General features: G+C 37.8%; 1 protein-coding gene across 1 annotated transcript in view; it reads left to right on the forward strand.

Moving 5' to 3' along the window:
• CD2AP (CD2-associated protein) overlaps nucleotides 1–21,311 on the forward strand; it is a gene marked incomplete at its 5' end in the record, with an annotated part of 57,552 nt that overhangs the window by 23,331 nt on the left and 12,910 nt on the right. The window contains 7 exons of the mRNA XM_010077910.1: nucleotides 3,795–3,915; nucleotides 6,081–6,265; nucleotides 9,777–9,885; nucleotides 13,801–13,892; nucleotides 15,241–15,345; nucleotides 17,962–17,998; nucleotides 18,381–18,443. Coding sequence (XP_010076212.1) covers nucleotides 3,795–3,915; nucleotides 6,081–6,265; nucleotides 9,777–9,885; nucleotides 13,801–13,892; nucleotides 15,241–15,345; nucleotides 17,962–17,998; nucleotides 18,381–18,443 — 712 coding nt within the window. The remainder of the gene's footprint in view (nucleotides 1–3,794; nucleotides 3,916–6,080; nucleotides 6,266–9,776; nucleotides 9,886–13,800; nucleotides 13,893–15,240; nucleotides 15,346–17,961; nucleotides 17,999–18,380; nucleotides 18,444–21,311) is intronic.

Here is a 21,311-nt window from a genome sequence, read left to right on the forward strand (position 1 = left end):
CTGGACCTGTAGTATGCTATACGTCAACCCACTTGCACAAAAATCTGGAACTTTCAAATGCACTCAGCAATGTGTTATTTCTATTGCCTTTGTTTTCCACTATGTAAGAAATATAAAGATTTGTCTTGGTGTTCAGAAGTTGATAACAACAGCCCCATGTGTCTGAGAGGGGCTTTAGGGGAAGGGGTTTCTCTTCATTTCCTACCTAGGTGCTTCCTTGATATCTCTTTGGTTCAATAACGACTTGTATTATGGGAGGCTTGCACGTGTGGGAAGAGTGTCTCTTACAAGAAGGGAACGTGCGGGAAAACCAGAGCAACCATGGAAGGAGTCTTCAGAACTAGGTGTAAAACTTCTGCATGACATGCTCTGCCCTTCACTGGTGCCATCTCTTCCTGCTACCTCCCTGAGAGTCAGAGGAAGGAGAAGATTGAGCTGTTCTTTCTAACCATGTGTCTGGTGGTGCTTTTTAAGTAGCTTTGAGACTCTGTTTTTTCACATGCATGACCTCTTCTGAAGAGAGTGCTGACTCTCCAGGATCCCGACAGTTACCAGAAAGGACTTTTCCATTCTCCTAGCAGGGAAAAAGTTATACTTTTAGATACATTTGCATTAATGACTTCTAGAATTTGTTCTCTTTGAGTAAACAGAGCAAATGACTTGTGAAACCTGCTCACTAAAATCACTTTCATAAATACTGTTGTGTGTGGGTGTTTTGTAAAGGAGTGCTCCTGGATAACCTCACCAGTTTAATCTGCGGCTAGTGTCTGTACACAGCCGTCACGACTTTGAATGGTCCAGCATCATTAGAAAAATATTGCAGCTATTAGCACAGAGCTGTTTGCACACTGTTTTTGTGATGGCATAGAATAGGCCTGACAGGTGTAGGGCTTGGTCTGCTTCATGAAACTGTAGTGATGGACCAGAAATGTGAAGAATGGTAGAAAATACCATCCATTAGTTGTGCAATATGCTGGGATAAATTGTTTTAGGTAACTTGTCTTCATTGCTGTGAGATTATTTGCTTCCATTTATATATAAAAGGTGCTATTTATGTTGGTAACTCTTAACTGTTACTTCAAGGAAAGATCATTTGGTCACTTTTTTGTGGGGAAAATAAAGTAAAATCAGCTCCACAAGAGCATCAGTTCTACCCGTTACCTGAGAATATTTCAGTATTTAGCCCTTGCCATTGCTTCTGTAAATTGAGTAGTTACGACTGACACTAATGGTAGTGAAATGGAAGGTGGAGGCAGATGGGTTCAGAAATTGAATAGCTAATATTGAAGAGAGCAGGCTGCAAGGATCAGAAGCAGCTTTTAGGGAAGAAGGTCCTTGTGCAATGTGCTGGCTGAATCGGCAGGGATTTTTGTTTACAGGACATGTGGGTGTTGCATGCAAAATACATGCACAAAGTGCACATGATAACTGTATCATTGCTGTGAAACTTTTGTTTCTCCTTTATGTCTTCCCCCTACAGATGCAGCACGAAATAGCAGATTTATTTTTGTAGTGTTATGTTTGTAGTATTTGCATGCTGTGTTATCAAGCATAATCAAAATTCATATGACTCCATTAGGGGAATTTTGATTAAAAAAAAAAATCAAATTGACAGAACTTATTGTTTCAGCCTTTTTTTTTTTTTTTGTTTAGAAGTCTTGAGTTTTCATCATCTTATTGAAATAAGTTGGTTGAATTCACACTCCAAAAAAAAAAAAAAAAAAAAAAAGTACTGATGTGTGAACCAGAGCTGTAACTCCCTCTTGTGGAAGTTGTATCAGTGAGATTTTGGAATGGAAGATAAAGAGTTGTGAAATTGTCATCTATGTTGTTAGTGCCCAGAGACGTACCAATGCCCTCCGCCAAAGTGTGTAGTACTCTTTTTAACCTGTTTTTTAATGTCAGTTAGAGGTACTTTTTCTGTTAATGTAGTTTGTATATAGTCAAGTTTTTAAAGACAGCCTAGTGAAGAGGCTGGAGCAAGTCATCGCAAGAAATTTTTGTTTTATTCCTGACTGTCTCTGAACTGGCATCACTTTGCTTTGCAAGTCTGTAAAGTGCTTTGCTCACTTTCGTTCTGGCAGAATAAATGGATGCTCGAGTTGCTTTCTGTATTGTAAGCATTCAAATTCCCTTTCTCATGGCTCTCAGTATGGGTGAGTCAAGGCATTTGAATTTGAGCTTTCTATAATGTGTTATTTAAAGCACGAGGTACCAAAGCTTGGTTGGCATTTGTCAGTAATCTGTGCTTAAAACTTGTTTCAGAGGACCAGACTCTGAATTTGAACTGTCCACAGCAAAGCTATATTTGAGCACTAGGGTGTCTTTAAAAATAACAGTGCTCTTTTCATTGCCCGTCTGTCTCTGTAGCTGCCAGGTTTTGCATGCGTTCTGCTTGCCTGGAGGTAGGCTAGAGTTTAAAAACTGTGCCTGTGTGTCAGGCATAGTGACCTACAAAACAAGGCTAAAAAAAGATAATGTAAACAACTGCTGTGGTTTTTTTCCTCTCTTGCTTTTCTTCCTTATCTAAAAACAGCTTTCAGCCCCAAAGCAGAGCAATTGTAATGGAAGATTTTGAAAATTTATCGTAATTATAGTTTTTAAAATAGTGCTCATTAGGCAAATAACACTTGATTTATTTAAGATATTTTGAAAACTGGCATAAATTTGAAAAACACAGTTCTTGCTGAGTCTTCTAGCATTGTTTTACACCATCACTTGTGTGTGCCCAGCTTTTGCTCTTTCTGCTTTGGACCTGATAAACATTCCATTAAATTTTGGAGTATTGCAGTGTAAATGACCCACCAAGAGTCCAAGCACATAACTGAGCATCAGAGTCATTACGTTCCCTAATTCCTGAACAGGTTTCTTTCCAGTGTAAAAATTACTTGTTTTGTGAATAGCAAAGACAAAAAAATCTGTCATCCAGCATACTTCTGTCCTTAGAACTGTTGTGTGCCACCACAAAATTGTGGTTGTGTCTCGGCTGCCTTCATCAGCTGGCCAGCGCTGATGGGAAAGTATCTGTATGTTCTGACACCCTCCAGAGCGAGGGGTACGCTGTTCAGCCAGTTGCCTCCTGCTAGGAAGAATGGACAGCTTAGTTTTCCATTACTCTGATATCCTTAAGGAGTTTCCTCTGTTCTGCCCAACATTATCTGTAGAAATTTTATCTTTGAAACTTGTATCTTTTGGTCAAAATTGTTTGAAGCCGTTCGGTGGATACAAGGGCAGTGGGAATAGGACTGGTGGAAACTGGGTAAGACAGTGGAAAAGACAGATGGACCCCAAGAATACATAAAAATTGCCTTAGAAAGCCAGGCTGAAAGTTGCATCTTTATTTAATAAAGAGTTTTGTATTTTCTTCTTTTGTTAGATGTGTGATGCCTGTCTTACCTTGAGAAAGTTGATGAACATTTTGCTGATTTTTCTAATTGGCATGGGGCTAGTCTCATGTTTCAGGGTCATTGCTGTAGTGATAGAAGTGACAGGAAATTATTTTCTTGCTCTTCTTTTTACTCTCAATGAATTTTTTTTTCTAAATAGCTCCTGGAGGTGCAGCACTTTGCTGCGAGCAGGTGTCCTACCCACTTGACATTCTGGGCCCACTTTTACCATTTTAGGAGCTTTTTTTAAACACTTTTTCTACATGTTTGGTACGTTTCTTTAAAGAGAAATCACGGTCATTTGAACTTTCCCAAAGTTGTTTTTAGAGTTTTATAAGTGAAGTGTGAATAGAATTGATGGGAATTTCCTTTTGCTTTATTGTTAATGTGCAAAATGTTTGTATACAGGTAGAAGAAGGCTGGTGGAGTGGAACACTAAATGGCAAGGCAGGGTTGTTTCCTTCAAACTTTGTGAAAGAATTGGAATTGATGGATGATGGAGAGACACAGGACACTCTGGATGACACAGGTGTTATTTTGTTTATTGTAAAACCTTAGCAAAGTCATTTTAGATCTCAGGTATAATTTGGAGTATTATGGTTGTAGTACAACAAAAGTTGTAAAGAATTCAAGCTTCCTAAGAAAGGTGAGTATTTCATTTCATTCTAGAAAATTCTGATGCTGACTGTGAAGACACCTGTCTTGCTCCAAATAACACTTTTAGTAAAATTTCAGTAAAGATCTTGATCTTGCAAATGTATATTCTGCATTTTATTACCAGAAATTTTATCATATTCAGAGTTGAGCTTTTTGTTGTATTGTATATAAAATTATTCTTCTATTTAGTAGATTTTTTTTCAGTCTTGCTCTCCAGACATTAGTTCTCTAACATGGAAAACTTAAGTGTTTAACCATGTCAGTTGAGAATTAAAACTCGAATTGCATCAAAATAGTAGAGAGAGCCTCAATTTAAAATTAGTCCTGGGAAGGGGGCCTTGGGTCTTTGTTGTGTTTTAATCTAACAATAAAATGTTTTTAAGGTAGTAGTAGTTTCCTACTACATTTCTTGTAATAGTGCGCACCTTCATTTACAGGCATGAATTACAGTATTGATTGATTCTAGCAAGGGTTTGCTCCAAGATAGGAAAGAAAAGTCTAGCTTGGATTTTTTTTTATTTTTTTGTAAATTATGGAAATAATTATTGTAGCGTAAAACAAGTTTGACTTGAGCAGTCCCCAGTAGCTCAAGGGCTGTCTCCTTGGAGGTCAAGTTTCCTGAGTTTAGTGGGGTCTGGTGAGATGAATTTACAAGTGGGTATGTGTTGGTCTTAATTCCTGAATACTGAGATCAGTGGGACTGAACAGTAAGTAATTTGAAATAATTGTATTTTCTGTCAGTAGCTAATAAGTTATGATTTTCAGTCCCTCGTGCCCCCAGGGGTTCTATTTAATGCTCAGTGCTTTCACAGTCAGGATCTCAAGTATCTGCTAGTTCTTTCCTCACTCCTGGGAAACAGTAAATGCCCCATTCACTGAGCTATGGTCTTTCAAACAGGCAACCTGGACTTTTCTTGTCACTGAAATTTCTAGCTATCCTTTTGATATCTAAGAGGGATCTAACTAAGTGAAGATAACTCAGTTGAAAAAAGGTGAGAAACTGATGTCAGGAAGCTGTGTAACTTCGTGGTATTATCAAAACCCCTTAAATTTGTGGTTGAGGGAGGAGGCTTTGATCTTTGTTGCAATTCCCAGGCATGCCTACACTGAGAAGAACTTAACTGGAGGCTATTTGGAATTTGGTTTATAAAAGCTGTCTATTTTCACATGACTATCTCCTGGAATTCTGCACGTGGAAATAGTTTGCACATGAATACTAGTTTGTGGGGTTTAACAGATTTGACTGTAGCTTAAAAATTAAAACAAAACAAAGTCTTAAAAGCTCCTAACACCTAAACTGAGTTCTTCTCTGAACTACATTTTTTTGGGAGTAGATAAATGTCATCCCTTAAAACTGAAAGATTTAAAGAATCTTAAATACTTGTCACCAGTGATTCATCTCGAACAACTGTATCTGATTTGAATGTTTAACTCATATAAAATAGGTTTTAAGTTTTAGCAGGTTAAAAAGCTATTTGAATAAATTTGCAAGAAACTCTTTTCAGGTATTTTTGATAGTGAGCAACAGGAAAATTTCACTTTGATGCCTTGAGAAGGCATCGCTCTACTGCTGGAACACTTCATTGCTGTGGCTGTTGAAAGATGGACTCATTATGGACCTTTATTGATTATCTCTTCCAGCAGCTATGTCTGTGCAAATGACAGGCTTTTAACTGTTGGGCTAAAAATGCACCTTCAGAGCATGCGTAAGCAATGTTTCATAAAACTAATGGAAGACATAACACTGTCATTAACAGACCGGGGAGCCTGAGTGATAATTGAAATAGCCAGAAATATTAGTGATCTAATGACTTAGTTTCCAGGGTATTCAGTGCAATACTGCTGTCATTTCAAATGGTCTTATGTTAAATATACAACTAGAACAAAATGTGAGATGATATAGCTACAATAATGTTCCTAGAAAAGCTGTTTAGTAAGAGCAGCGGGCACAGCTCTGTTACTTCAATTTTTTTTCCCCAGAAGAGCAAATAATTTCAGATATTAAAACAACTCTTTCTTTCTTTTTTTTGCTTTCAGAGTCTGTTTTCAGTGGTTCTACCTCACCTGTGGTCTCTCCAGGAAATGGGACTGAACCTGGATCTGGACCTGCACAGCCAAAGAAAATCCGAGGTATTGGTTTTGGAGATATCTTTAAAGAAGGCTCAGTGAAACTTAAGACAAGATTATCCAGTAATGAATCAGAAGATAAAAAGCAAGATAAGGTTTGTAGCAGTTCATATTGTTATTTTGGGGTTTCCTGTAAAAATAATTTAAAAGCTGTGCAATCTGAAGACATAGCACCTTACAGTTGCTGAAGACACTGGCCATTTTAAAATTTGTCAGTATTGTTCCATAATCAGACCATAATCATCTCGTAGGGCTCTTGCCTATAATACAAAAAAAAAAAAACCCTCAAAGTTCTTTCAGAGTAAGTTATATTTAACATTGATTCCAAAAGGTTTATTCAAATGTCTTAGTATTTAAAATATTAGAGAGGGGAAGAAAAAGTCATTTCAAAGCCATATGGTGTAAGACATAGTAACTTCTCAAATGCATCTACAGTAAAAGGTCTCTTGTAGATGTTTGTAACAACCTTTGTATACAGTCTGGGACAAGACTCTTAAGCTTTCCTGTAGAGGTTAAACTTGGCCTTTAAAACAAGGAATATTTTGGGGTTTCTTTAGTTTTTGGTTTGGGTTTTTTTTCCAAGTTGTGGTGGAAGTTGAAATTGTTGTTCTGGGTGTCAGCTGTTGTTACCAACGTAAATGTCTTTCAGTGAGTTCTGCCAGGCTTTGGGTGATGTCTTAGGTTAATGAGTTACATAAACTGATGACTGTGTAAGCCTGAAAAATCCCGTTCAACAATTTTGCATCCTCTTTCATTTACTTTCCCCCTTTTTTATGAGTGGGAAGAGGAGCACTTTTATTCTCTATATCGAGCTTAAAGCTTAGGAGAGAGCAGATAAAGAGATGATAGAAGAATTGCTTTAGTTTGAGTTTTATTTTGATCTGAACCCAAGAGCACTCTTATCCCTTGGAAGCACAACAGTGATGCTCAGTCCTTTATCTTCAGTTTAGGCATTGTTTATACCAAGAGCTTTTGACACTGTCTCCCATAACGTCCTCCTAGGCAAGCTCAGGAAGTCTGGGTTAGATGCGTGGACAGTGAGGTGGTTTGAGAACTGTCTGAATGGTAGAGCTCAGAGGGTTGTGATCAGTGGTGCAGAGTCTAGTTGGAGGATTGTAGCTAGCGCTGTCCCCAAGGGTCAATTCCAGGTCCAATGTTGTTAAATTTATTCCTCAGTGACCTGGATGAAGGGACAGAGTGCACCACCAGCAAGTTTGCTGATGGTACAAAACTGGGAGGAGCAGCTGATACATTAGAAGACTGTGTTGCCATTCAGAGAGACCTGGACAGGCTGGAGAGTTGGGCAGAGAGGAATTTTGTGAAGTTCAACGAAGGCAAGTGCAGGGTCCTGAACCTAGGGAAGAATAACCCCATGCACCAGTACAGGTTGGGGATTGGTCTTCTGGAAAGTAGCTGTAGTCTGTGGTGACAGGAGAAAGGGCAATGGTTTTAAAATGAAAGAGGATGAATTTAGATTGGACATAAGGAAGAAATTCTTTATTATGAGAGTAGTGAGACACTGGAACAGGCTGTACAGAGAGGTGGTGAGTGTCGTGTCACTGGAAGTGTTCAAGGTCAGGTTGAACAGGGCTTTGAGCAACCTGATCGAGTGAAAGATATCCCTGTCTGTGCAGGAGGGTTGGACTTAGATGTTTATTGAAGGTCCCTTCCAACCGAAGTCACTCTATGATTCTATGAAGGCACATTGATTTTCCTTGGTTCTCTCCAGGCTTTGTCCTTTGAAATAGGAATCTGGGGGATCACTACCTCTTCACGTGAACGCTGTTAGACTAGTGTTTCAGGACCCAGCTTTCCATTTGCTTCCTTCTTGTCATGAGATTGATCATTCAAAAGTGTGCTTCCGTACTTTCCACCTTGTAACTTGGGAGTATAAAGTCTATCTAAAATAAGTTCAATTAATGTGAAGTCTGCTCAGACGTTTTGAATTGTGTTATTTGACAGTGTATAAACACTAAAATATGTTGGCACTCTTTTGTTAGTTGGCTTGTCTAGAAAGTTGTTGTAGGCAATTTCTCAAGCAAGAGGGGAAATGAAGTGCGAAAACAGTTTTGCAGAGCTTGAAGACAATGAAATAAACAGTTGAGTTTAGTGCTTAATATTCCATTTACGCTTGTTGCCAAAGTCATCCCAAAGGCGGACAGACTTACAGAACAACCTGGAGAGCCCTAGGAGATAAGTGTCATGAAGGTCTTGCAAAAAGGGATGGCTGCTGTGGATTTGTGCTCAGCTTGCTTTGGAGTTAGGTGGAGGGATGCTGGAAGGGCATTTTCAGTCTTTAAGCCAGTAAAGAGAAAATCTGTCATCAGGGAAACTGGAGCAGAGAGAGCTTTTTTCCCTTGGGGAATTTGGAGAGTGTTCAGCACAGGAAAGCTGAGCACTGATGTATCTGAAGTGCTCCAGAGTATATATGCTCCTGCAGGAGATAGCGACATAGGTTTCAGCTGGTCCCAGCATCCTGCCTGGGCTCAGGCTATTTATACCCTGTGTGCTTAAACTTCCTCTGCACTTCTAATTGCATCTTGTTTTGAAAGGGGGAAATAAAGAGAACTGTTTCCACATTGGACTTGTTTAATCTCATAGGTGGGTTATTTTAGTGCTTCCTTCATATAGCATTCTGCAGCGAGTTAAATTGCATATGTACTCCAAAAACATCCCAAGTGCCCGTGGCTTCCTCTATGGTATGTCAGAGGTACCGTGCACCAGCCCACAGGCATCGTCTGGTTTTAAGGAGAGTAAATCTAGTTTATTTGACAGTAGAAGGTCTGTGAAGTTTAACTATAAATGAAAATGAGCAGAGTAACTAAAGGCAATGGGATTTTTCACATCAGTAATGCTATTAGGGCTGCTCAGGTAAGTACTGACTGTGAGATCATATTCTATGTAGCGCGTGAAAAAGTAGATGCAACTGAAGTTGTCTGAATCCCCCTGGCAGCTCGCTAAGTCTTGGGGGGTGGAAATTGGAACTAGTATTTTGGTTAGATGTTAACTCTGAAACTTGTTACCAGTTGCAATGCCTCTGTGGTTTTTTGGTTCAGGAGAAATCTCTAGTGACGTTTATATGTTCTGTTTCTGTTCTGTACAAATTACTAAGATTGAAAGGAAGCTGGAGTGGCCTTTTGTCTGCTTTTACATTTGTCTGGGTAGCTAAAAGCTGGCTACTGGTGTATGGCTACTGAATATTCCTGCTTTATTCCAGTGCAAAGTAAGCGTGGTCGGTTAGTTACTTTCAGTAGAGCTGTTACGTAGAGGCAGTTTTCGGGACAATGGAATAGTAACACTTGGAACTACTGAAATATGATTGCAAAAGTATATCTGGCAATATCCTGAGATTGGCTTCCAGGTTAAAAGCTGTGTTGTGTCTTTAATCGGTAGATAAAATTGTAATTGCAGTGGCTGTAGTGAAGTAACTACAGTAAGTTAAGTACTAAAGGGGAAAGCTTATGGAGTCTCTTGGAGATGGTAATTTGCATCATCTCAACTAATGAAAACCTGAGGATTTTCTGTAGCCTAATTAAAAAAAAAAAAAAAAAAACACCCCACATCATAATGAATTTTTGTTAACAAAGTTCTCTTTTGTTCATATAGCCATCACCTAGCCATCCCCCTGGAACAAAGCTAGTTCATTTTCCCAGCACAACAAAACCTGAAAACTCATCAGAAGTAGTAAAATCAGAAGCTGAAAGTAAACCAAAAGGTAAGGCTGATGGAAACATAGACCTATCACTTTGTAGTCCACTGTAGAGAAGGACTGTTAGGTTGTGAAATATTTTAGTGTTAAAATCTTAAACTTTTGTGTGTACTGGGATTCTGTGTAATGTTCTGTACCTTTGAGGAATTACACAAATGCAAGAGAGTCTGAAGCAGTTTTTGCTTGCATATCTGTGGAAAATTAATCAAAAACGTGGTAGGGTTGTCTCCCAGAGCAAAATAAGGCTAGGGTATGAGGTTTTATTGCGGGAACTACTTTCTATTGATTCAGTTTGAGCATGTCAACATAATGGACTTACTTTTTGCGTAACTTCTAGTGTTCAGCTGGGATACTGGAAATCTATTGCTATGGAACAGTCCCCTAACACAGTTGCTGTCCCGAGGCTATAGAAGTGACTCTCTAGGCTCAGGATTTACTGTCGAGTTGTCAGTGTGCTATCGTAACTCCATGCTAAGTTTCTTGCATCAGAAAATTGGTGCTTGTGTTTTGTTGAAGCCTGTCCCCTAGATAATCCAGTTCCACTGTGGTTCTGTTCATAATAACTTCATTTTTCTTTTTTATTATCTCTAAGAATTTATGACTTCATTTAACTGCCGAAATTGCATGGTTTTATCTAGAAAGATATTTTTAAGCCAACCCAAAACATCTTGTGGGAGTGCAAACCCATATCAAAAATTAACTTCAATTACGTGGTGTGTAGACAGCTCATTTTGCCTGGTTCCGGAGCAGACGTTTTTTGACTCCTGTATAGTAATTTCAAGTACATTTTTGTTCTCTACGGAAAGACCTTATTTAGGTGTAAGTGGGCTCTTTTACATGGAATGCATGATTTGCAGAAATAAGAAAACTGCAATAAACAATTCGCTTTTTGCCTGTGTTCAGGAGTTGTGTAATCTAGCACAACAGGGCACTGGGAATGGCAGGTTGGTTAGTCAGAGCCCTAGTTTATCTGTATCTATAGAAATATATAGGGCAACCATGCCATTTCAGCCATATTTTGGCTTTCTTGAATCGGATAGTTATAAATAGCATAACTGTGTTTACCAACAGCTGATTACTATCAAGAAGTGTTTGATGTCATGGCTTGAGAGTCGTTAATACGTAAGTTTTGCCATTGCAAAGCATGTATCAGAAGTTTGTGTACGATGCATTTGATGGAAGTTGATGCTTACTTGCAACTTTGACATTTTTACTAAGCTTCAAAATTGGGATAGTCTTGGGATCTTTTAAACTGTCCAGTGCTATTGCTGCAAGAGTCAGCAGCAGTGTGCAGCCCTCAGCATTTTGAAGTTTGGGTTGTCTAAAACTTTGCATAAAAAATTAACCCAGGTCTGCCTAAAAAAATCTGAACGTTCAGTACTGAACACTCGGAACATTGAGGATTTAGCTCTTTTCAGAATTTCAGGTGTATCTCATGCTGAAAGCATAGAAATTGGACTAATCCAGTAGTTATGCTGAGTCCCTGCTCCCCAGAGGAATGAATACATCAGAGAGGAATTTAAATGTAGTAGTAATAGATGCCGTAGGAGAACATCTTTATATAAGATCTATAGACACCATTTAAGAACATCTTACAACCTTTGGAAGAAAGCTTAGTTTTCTTCCTTAGTGTTTGTATTTTCTTTTAGACAATATTACAGTTCATGTATATCATCCTCAGTTTTGAGAAAACAAGTTTAAAATAAACTGTGTTCAATATGTTAGCAGATAAACAGAGATTTCTAAAATGTTTAGACTAGCGTGGCTTATTTTGGTGTGGCTCTGCTATGTTTTGGCCTCTGGTGCAAGTATGTCAAAATATTTTGTTTAAAAAATAATCACAGTTTGGCCTCCCTTTCCCCCCATTATATTGGAAAGCAACATCTGTGGTTCGTGCTACTGTATTGTTAGTCCTGAGTCTTTGGAAAAGATTTGATTTTAAACTACTTTTTATTAAAAATATTTACTGAAGTTCAGACTTACTGTTTTGTAAATACCATCTCGGATCTAAGTGCTGGAAAGTTAAACTGAACTCTTCATCTTAACTGCTGTCAGAGTATCAGGCTCAGACAATAAGATGCTGAAGTGGCACATTGTACGTACTCTTCACACCTGTGGCTGGGTTTCTTGGGTGGTGCTGAGTGATGGGGTTCACAGCCTGGCACATGTGGGGACCTTGGCAGGGTGCAGGGCTCCCTGTCTCCAGCCTTCCTGGTAGCTGGAGCAGAATGAAAGGTTCCCTTTCTGGCATGATTTTCTCTCTCTTGCGGGACCTGGTGTACGTGAGGAGGGGAGAAGAACTTGAGGAGGAGAGGAGAAAAGGAGGATTGTATAGTTCATCTGTACTGGCCAAATCCCCAGGCAGTAAGGAAGTGTGTAACGACACACATTACACTTGTCTTACGCTTTTTCATTACTAATTAATAAAATCTCTGAATTTGAGAGATATTTGTAGTGTACCTCTTGAATTTTTTTTTTTAGTCAGTTGATTTTTTTTTTTTTTTTTTTTTGGACCTTGATTTAAACATTAATCTCTGACATGGTTCTGCTTATGTTTGTGTAATTCTTCACAAGCCACAATATAGTCAATCAGTAGTTGAGCATTTGTGATCACTGGATAAGGCAGTAAAATAATGCAAGTTCTTGTACTTAGGATTACTCATGTGGTTACTTATCTGTGTATATCTATCTCTTAAGCTTGGCATACTTTTGTATTTTAACAGTGGTTGGCACTGACCAAGGTACATTTTTTTTATTTAAGAATACAATTTGCTCATTCTTTTATATCTTGATTAAACCAAATACAACAACAACAAAATGATTCAACTGCAGCTCACTCATTTATTTTCTTACCATCCAGCAAAAGGCAGTGGTTAACTTGCAAACCATCCTCATGATGACTTGATGTTTTGCTTTTTTCTAATTGAGGATTGATACAGCTGCTCACCTGTGCCTCGTGTCAGGGACAAATACCTGATAGGTTCTGGCAGCACATTGGAGTCTTTTTTCTTGTTTGCTTCCTCTTCCTTAATCTGTCAGATACAGCAATCCAGCCTTTTCAGCTCCTAAATTTTAAATATACTGGGGTTAAAAAAGGTGCAAAAAATGCTTGGCAGTCAAGACTATTATATTGTATTTTGGTCTTTCTCATGTTGCTGTGTTCTAGTGTGGAAGAGGAAAACAAATCCTCCTGCTCTTTTACCTGAAATCATTATCACAATTTTAAATGGATTGGTTATTGAACTGAACCAAGTGGAAAGAAAGGATTTATTCTTTCTACTTTTCGCAGAGGAGGCTGTAACTGTCTGAGTTGGTCACTCAGATGAGCTCTGGTTTCAGGTGCCTAGCCAAGGAATTCCTTTGCTTCAGTTACTTGATTTCACTGCAGAATTTCAGCAAATGTGCTGCTTGGGTAGTTGAAATTTCTGTAATTGTATATGTTAACAAAGAATGTCACCTTGAAAAAATTGCATGTATTTAATTAGGATTGCAAATTTGAAATTTAGATCAATTTTGGGAAAATACATACACTGTCAATAAAAAGCTTGAAACCATTTTTGTCTAAATTAGCTCAGAAATTAATATATAACATTATGGGGAGGGTGAGATAGGCTGTTACAATCCTGAGTAGGCTCCTCTTTTCTCCCTCTGAAGTCAGAGTACCTGAATGAAGTTGCAGAAGAAGTCTTTCAGAGCTTAAGCCACTGCCGTAGAGATTTATCTCCATTGCTCTGTAAATATTTAATCTTATTTTTCTTGTGCTATGAATGACATAGTGTCTCAGATGTCTGATCTAGAAGGGAAGTGTGATTATAGTGGTAATTTCTGAGCTCTCATTTCAGACAGCACAAATGAGCTGGCATTATGTAAGTTACTACCTGTGGTATGGAAGCGTGTGGTAATTGTGCTGCTTTGTTTCAGCCAAGGAATATTGCAGGACAGTATTTTCCTATGAAGGCTCAAATGATGAACTCAGCTTTAAAGAAGGCGAGATCATTCAAATAATCAGTAAGGTAAGACGCTTGGTCTGCTTGAACCATTTATATAGCTTTTGTGGATTTTGTACAGGTAGGTAATGTGTAAAATGGGAAAGCAGGAGTAGATATTCCCCTAGACTGATTCATCTCATGTGAGGGTCAGCTTTGCTTCTGCGCTCAGGTACAGATGTCCTTAAAGATTGTTCCAGAGTGAGAAGTTATCGTAGATTCCTCAAAGGCCTGTGGGATCACTCTACACCTAGTACCAAATGCCTTTGCAGTGAGGAAATCGGAAAAGCTTTGGAAATAGCCCTTTCCCTTCAGAACTTAATGCTTTTTCTCTGGTGATAGATATCAAGCTGACCTAGGGGTGGTGGTTGGAAAGTATTGTGTCAAAAGGTGAGAAATTAAGGTCTGTAGTTACTGATTTTGATCTAGATGTTATAAAAAAAAATACAAGCAAATGTTTTAAGTAGGACAGTGAAGTCCAGGTACTAGAGACACTTGGTATTTCAGAATAACCATACACTTTGTGTAAAGTCTGTCCCCTGGGAGTTTGATAATTTTGTGTTTTATTTTTCCTCCTCTCTTTTACCTGTTCAGCATCTCAGCTGAACTGAGTGGTGAATTGTTCTTGCTGTGTACTAAACTTCAGAATGAACTACTTGGTGCTGCTACATATCGGCAGTAATCCACTTGGAGGTGTGACATCTGCAGTATTTTGGATCTGAGGCACAGAGGAAAACTCTTATTTATGCTGCTAAAATATTCAAATAATGCTGTACTTTCTGTTATGGACAAACTATGGCCTCAGTCAAGTAAGATCATGTAATGAATTTCTGTGCCATGGAATTAATTCACCATTCTGATTTCTTTCTTATGTCTTAATGTGTTTGGTATTTTGTTCCTTAGTGGGGGTATATTCTCTTGCTTCTTCACCCTTTCAGACCGGTGGACCTGATCAATCACATCAGAATCACATTTATTTAGTAGAATTGTGTGTTACTCCAATGGCATTTGAAGTATTTACTGAATAAGTCGCTGGTCAAGGAAGTTGAGAATATTGAATATTGTGCACTGCGTCATAACTAGTTTTATCTACTTTGTCTACTCTGCAGATCTTATCCTTATATTCTTTTCTTGTGAAAGATGTAATACAATTTCATATCCTATTTCTTAGAAAACAAATAAGAAGTGACCAAACCTGATTTGATCTGTAGCTGTTGCCCTTTGCTAGGGTGGCTAATGTGTTTCTTGTATAAATGCAATATTTCAGCCAAACAATTATTTCTCTTTTGCTGGTAAAAGCAAAAACATTTCCGTAACTGTATCTGTTCTGGGGAAGAAGTAAATATCGATTGAAATGTCCTGTTGTTTGTTTTAGGACACTGGAGAGCCAGGCTGGTGGAAAGGAGAACTCAATGGTAAAGAAGGAGTCTTCCCAGATAATTTTGCTGTTCAAATACAAGAGTCTGATAAAGACTTCCCTGTAAGTTCGTATGTTTATAATTTAGTATCACAAAAAAGTATTGACGAATATGCAAGGAATAAGACTTCACAGCACATTATGCTGCTTAAAATATTAATGCAATTGTGACATTTTTTAACTTGATCTTGAATTAGCTATATCAAAGAAGAAAGATTTAAAGCTTAGTGTTTGTGTTTAAAGTTTTCCTTAAATATGCAACTGAAGGATGTTTTTCGATATTAACTGTAATTAATGAGGATTATGAGGCTATAAAAAAATATATAGTTCTGATAACATGGTATTATGTGTAACTGATTAATTAATTAAACCTGTATTGTTTTGAAAGGAGATAAGCAGTCTGTCTCTTCTGTCTGTAGTCCTGTAACTGTAATAGCAAAATGCTGAATCACCCCTGTGGGACCAACTGGGCTTTTTCCATGTTAAGACTTGCCAGTAGGTTGCAGTGCATAAAGGATAATCTTTGTGTGGGATCTGGAAATATTTTTTTCACCATCTCGTTTGCTAACTTTTAGGAATTAATGTTTTCATATGGTACTCCTTGGTCTTGTGATTTTAGGTCTTTTTTTTTTTTTTTTTTTTATTGTGATTTTAGGTTTTTGGTTTTTTTTTTGGTTGAGGTTAGTGTGATGTTTTGATTCTGACCGTTGTGTTATTTCACAAACGTGCATCATCCCCAGATGGATGGATTCAGCTCCAGATCAAGACATCCAAATATTGAAGCTTGTATCCCAGCAGAACAGAGTTTCAGAGTTTCATTAATATAGTGCCATTTGGTCTGCAATTGGAGATATTCACAGAGGATTGCTAGATACAACCTGACAGATAGTTACTAACTTAGAATTTAATTACAGTTACCTAAAACACACAGCAAGTCTAGTTAGCTCAAGTCGGCGTTTTCTTTTCAAATTGATTCTCAGCTTTGCAAGGATGGTATAAATGCTGTAGCATACGACTAACTTGGTTTGAGGGGTGGGTAGTATCACGGTTTCACAATACAAGAGAGAGAAAAAAATTGTTCTTTTCCATAAACAATGTTTCCTGTAGACAGACCTTGCTTTCATCCTTTATTCTGCTTCATGTAGTATGTCTCAGAACAGGGATTCAGCTTGCACTGAGCAGCTTTGAAGTTGAAGGCATTGGGTGGCTGATTATTGTAATCAGCTATTTGAGATCGACTTAATAGAGACACAGACCGGAATCATATAATGGCACGGTGATGCTGAACTCTCAGTGTAATTGTTTCTGATATAGGCAGTAGTGCTGCGCAGCTGGATAATGTATTTGCTTTTTTTGGGAAGGAAAGAAAATACGGTCTTGTTACTGAAGTTCACCAGCTTTTGTGTTCTCTGAAGCTAGAGAAAGAAATTGGATATGGGTTTTCATGCTTGCTTAATTACGTTTCACTTGTCAGAATAAAATCTTTCTGCATTAAGAAGAGCTTATTCAATAGCAGTAGGGGCACAGAAATCCGTAGCAACTGTTTCACAAATACCCACTAGAAGGAATTTTTTCTAAAGGCTTTGTTAGATTGAGCCCATACGGTTTGAGCAGTGTTTGTATAAAGAACAGGTTTATTGTCATCTTTTGTGCTCATTTTATCAGTGAGTCTTGTCCTTTGTCCAACCACAAAGATGTCTCTTCTAGAGCACGTTCAAGGCCAGGCTGGATGAGGCTTTGAGCAACCTGGGCTAGTGGGAGGTGTCCCTGCCCATGGCAGGGGGGTGGAACTTGATGATCTTTAGGGTCCTTTCCAACCCAAACCATTCTGTGATTCTATGATGTTAATGAATCTGATTCTGAGCATGAGGTGCCTTGAGGTGTCTGTCCTGAGAGGTGTCAGTTCTCCTTCAACAGGAGACAGATTCAAATTTGATTTTACTGGTTTAAGGAAAGTGATGAGTGTCTGCATTTTAAAATAGAATTATTTTCAGTATACAAATTGTGACACCATAATATTTCATAAGTTTTTAATGGCTAGAGTGGTTTGTGCACATTTTCGCACTTAAATTTACAATGGTAAGAAAGCTCAAAACAAATGCACTTGTATATGTTGCAAACACTGCTAACTTTTTTTTGTCTTACGATAGTGTAATTTAGAAGTCAATTAAAAGAGTTCTTCTGAGACTTAGTTTATAACTTTCTTTTTTTCAGTGAAAGTGACCATTCTTGGCTCAAAAACTTACCTGACAACTCCCTTAAACTTGCACTGTACTAACCCAGATTGCACCCATTTTAATTTGTAAAACCTATTTAATATGCAAAACTCATCTTGAGCAATTCTTTGGACTAGAAAAGATGTAGTTCTTAGTTTCTGTTTCTTCATAACCCTGCTTCTTATGCATGTTGCTGAAGCACTGATCTGAGATTTGAAGAAACCTGAGTTTTGTTCTTGTTTTTGCAACTGGTTGTCTGGGAGATATCAGAGGAATTACTCCAGTTCCCTGTGGTTCCTGTCTGTGAATTGATTGCCTCCTTTGTGAAATACTTTGAAAGCAGCTAGCAAACAGGCTAGATGTTACAGTATGCAAAACAAAACACAAATAAGTCAGTCTTTGATAGAGAATATCTGTTTGTTGATTTTATTTGACTTTTTGTTGTTGTTATTGCATTTTGCAGAAGCCAAAGAAACCTCCACCTCCAGTTAAAGCTCCAGGTGCGTAGTATATGTATGGTGGTATGTGTCTGAGGAAATATTAAATTTCAGAAGCAGTGCATGACTTCAAAAGAAAATTCAGAAGTAGGTTTATATTTCCTAGTAATGTAGCCACTTGTAGTCACAGTTGGAGGTTACTTTTTATGCTTTATGTATTTTGCTGCTGCTGTGTATTTTTCCAAATGACGATGGAGCCTACTTTGGAAACATTTTAATACAGGCTTGTGGTTTGCTGGACTCAAATGAGTGTTTATAAATAGGATTACACTCCTTGCAAAGGAAAAAATATACACACAAATTGGTGTTATGTCTTATTTTTAGTTAGTGACTAAGATAATTAAAGCTCTTTAAGAAATGTCTATGGTTTGTTTTTTGCATTCAGCTCCAAAGCCTGAATTGCCAACGGGAGAGAAGAAATTCTCCTCTTTGAGGCCTGAAGAAAAAGGTGAGACAGGTTTTCTTCATAGTGAATTTCAGACTGTGCTCTTGTAAACGAGTTACAGTTTTTGGCTTGGCTGCTCTGTGCAATAGGCACCTGTTTGGAAGACATCATACAGAGTCTCTTGACACCATCTACTGAAGCTGTTGTGTCTGTGATGTTACAGAAATACCTTCAGAGTGATTAGAAAAACTACACTTCTATGAAAGGTGTATTTCTTTTTTTTACATTACATTCTGAAAAATTTTGATTGCACTGCGTAATAACATAGTCACTGTTGAATTCATTTAAGTGTAGTTCTGTGGTAGTGCAGGTTTGAATAATAATAGTAAGTTATTAGAAATGAAAACGTTTGCTGCTGCTTCTGAATGTTTTGGCCAAAATCAGTCTCTGATGGAAAATATTTTTGAAAGAAATATACAGAACAGTTACAACACTCCTTAAAGAGATGTTACAGTCACAATGCTCAGAAATTGAGATTTCTTATCCTGTGAATTCTTGCTATATTCCATGTTTTCCAGTTCCACTGAATTTGGAGATGTTTACCATTTTGTTCTTAAAATTTAAAGGACACCTCTTTTTAGAAGAAAAGCTACTGTTACCAACTAAACACATTTCTTGAAAGACTTCTTTTCATATTTGAAAAACTTGCCAAGTCAAACTGCTAAACTGTTTTGTTTGTGTTTAAAAGTCAAAAGCTTAAACGAACATGCTGGTTGGGTCTGAAAGAAGAAATTCTGATGTTACTGCAGCATATTACAAAAACATGTTCTGTTCTGTAAATAGTGAACTGTGGCTGACCATGGCTAAACAGCACTTCCACAAGTAAGCCTGCTTTCTGGGTTTCTTGGCTTCCTTGGGCAGTTTTTTTTAACTCACATTTTAAACAAAGCACGTTCTCAGGTGTTTCAGTGAAGAATACTTGTTAAAATCAGCTGTTTCGTTTGCGTGTAAGCAAACAAAATGATTTTATCTGTTGGAACAGTACCTTCAGATGTGAATTGAGATCAACTGTATCATTCTAGCAATTTTGATCACTTTGGCTCTTTAAATTTATTTAAACTGAAGTTAATTTAATTTCAGACTGGTTCTGTTTGTGCTAGGGTATTAACCTTTACATAGTTGAGTTCAGTTGTTCGTGGAGGAATATAGGAAAAAAAAAATTGAGTGACACCATCTAAAATGCTTTGGAACATGAAAGCTTCTGAAAAATTAAGTAAAGTGGAGACCCATCCTTTACTGTGGTACAGGAGATGATGCAGGAAAAATTTGTCTCATATTCAGTTGAAGGTCAGATCTTAAAAATTACTTATTTAGATAGCCATGGTGTTTTACTAGAAGAAATGTCCACTTGTCAGTGCAGTTTTACTTGGGGAAAAATAACCATGTTGGTACTAGGGATTAAATTCATTAAGTATGAAATTGTACTGTAATTAGTTTTCAAAAAAATATTAATTGAGCAGCTCTAATCACAAGCTATCAAACCATGTAATTTTTCTTATGCCTGTTGGGAGGCTAATAAATCTGCCTTTAATTGTAATCAAAAGTTGATCAAAAATTAAAAGCGATGCTCCTATCAGTATTTCTGTATTTATAGTGAAGGACGCTTAGTGGTATCGTGTAGAAGTTTTTGTCCAGTGTAAATGTCTTGAGATCAGTATTTTTATTTCCATTACTAAACGGCTAATTTTTAGCCAACCCTTATCGTTTTCGTTGTGGAGCAAAATCCAGAAGAGAGGCATGCCATGTTGTCCAGCAGAATTGTCTCATTTCTGTGCTCATGGTGAATCTCGACCTTTGGTCTTAACATTTTCCACTTAGCTGTGGACGGTTTTTATGTTCAGTTTTTGAGTGGGAGTAAATGAAGGGAAAACTGACAGATGCTCGTTCAGGAATAACTATTTGATGACAGCATTTTTTCTGACATATTTATGAACTCATTCTTAAAAACAAAAGGTGTAATTCTCAACTTGTGTTCAGCATAGCTAAAATACAGCTAATTAATCTTCAGTAACATTAAGGGCTATTAGGCATTTAAAATTTAAATCTTGCGTGTAGGATCAGGAGGCAGAAGTGGCTAGCCCTGTTAACGGGCTGTTTTACACAGGACAGCCAGCACCACCAAGTGGCAAAAACCTTCCAGTACTTCAGTATTTTATTTTTTTTAATTCAATCCCGAGAGAGACTGGGAGGGGGTGCCAGCCATTTGAGGTTTTTTTGTTTGTATCCAGTGGCTGCGGGACTTGTCCAAAGGAAGCCGATCGTAAACCTGGCAGTTCAGGCACTTAGCTGGGGTGGAGCTGAACCAAATTTCCAACCCTATCCCCAAATCCATAGCATATGTAAATATTTTGCATTATACCAATACTTGGATAAAAGCGAAGTCATAAGAGGAGAGGGTGAGGGAAACCGAAGCTGAGGGTCAGTCTCTCCATCCAAATTTATTGATTTGCTGCCCTAACTGCAAGGGACTAACTCCTTACTGTAACCTAACAATAACGTTTTAAATTCTCAGTGCTTTATGTGTGCCTGACTGAGTTGTAGAGTAGTTTTACAAGGAAAAGTAGAATAAGGGACTAACTCCTTACTGAAACCTAACAATAACGTTTTAAATTCTCGGTGCTTTATGTGTGCCTGACTGAGCTGTAGAGTAGTTTTACAAGGAAAAGTAGAAGGTATGCTCTGGATATCCCACAGGGTGCGTTAGGGAACATGAGTTGAAGACTATTCAACTGACATTTGTGAAGCAGCTTGAATTTTTCAGTGCCACATATGTTACATGTCAGCTCCTCTGGACAGTATTCAGTTAGGTCATGTAGTCATTGAACAATACATTTAACTTTTGCTTGTTTACCCATATTTAATTTGTGTCTT

Source organism: Pterocles gutturalis, unplaced genomic scaffold (genome assembly GCF_000699245.1).
Source record: "Pterocles gutturalis isolate BGI_N339 unplaced genomic scaffold, ASM69924v1 scaffold15763, whole genome shotgun sequence".
NCBI classification, from domain to species: domain Eukaryota; kingdom Metazoa; phylum Chordata; class Aves; order Pterocliformes; family Pteroclidae; genus Pterocles; species Pterocles gutturalis.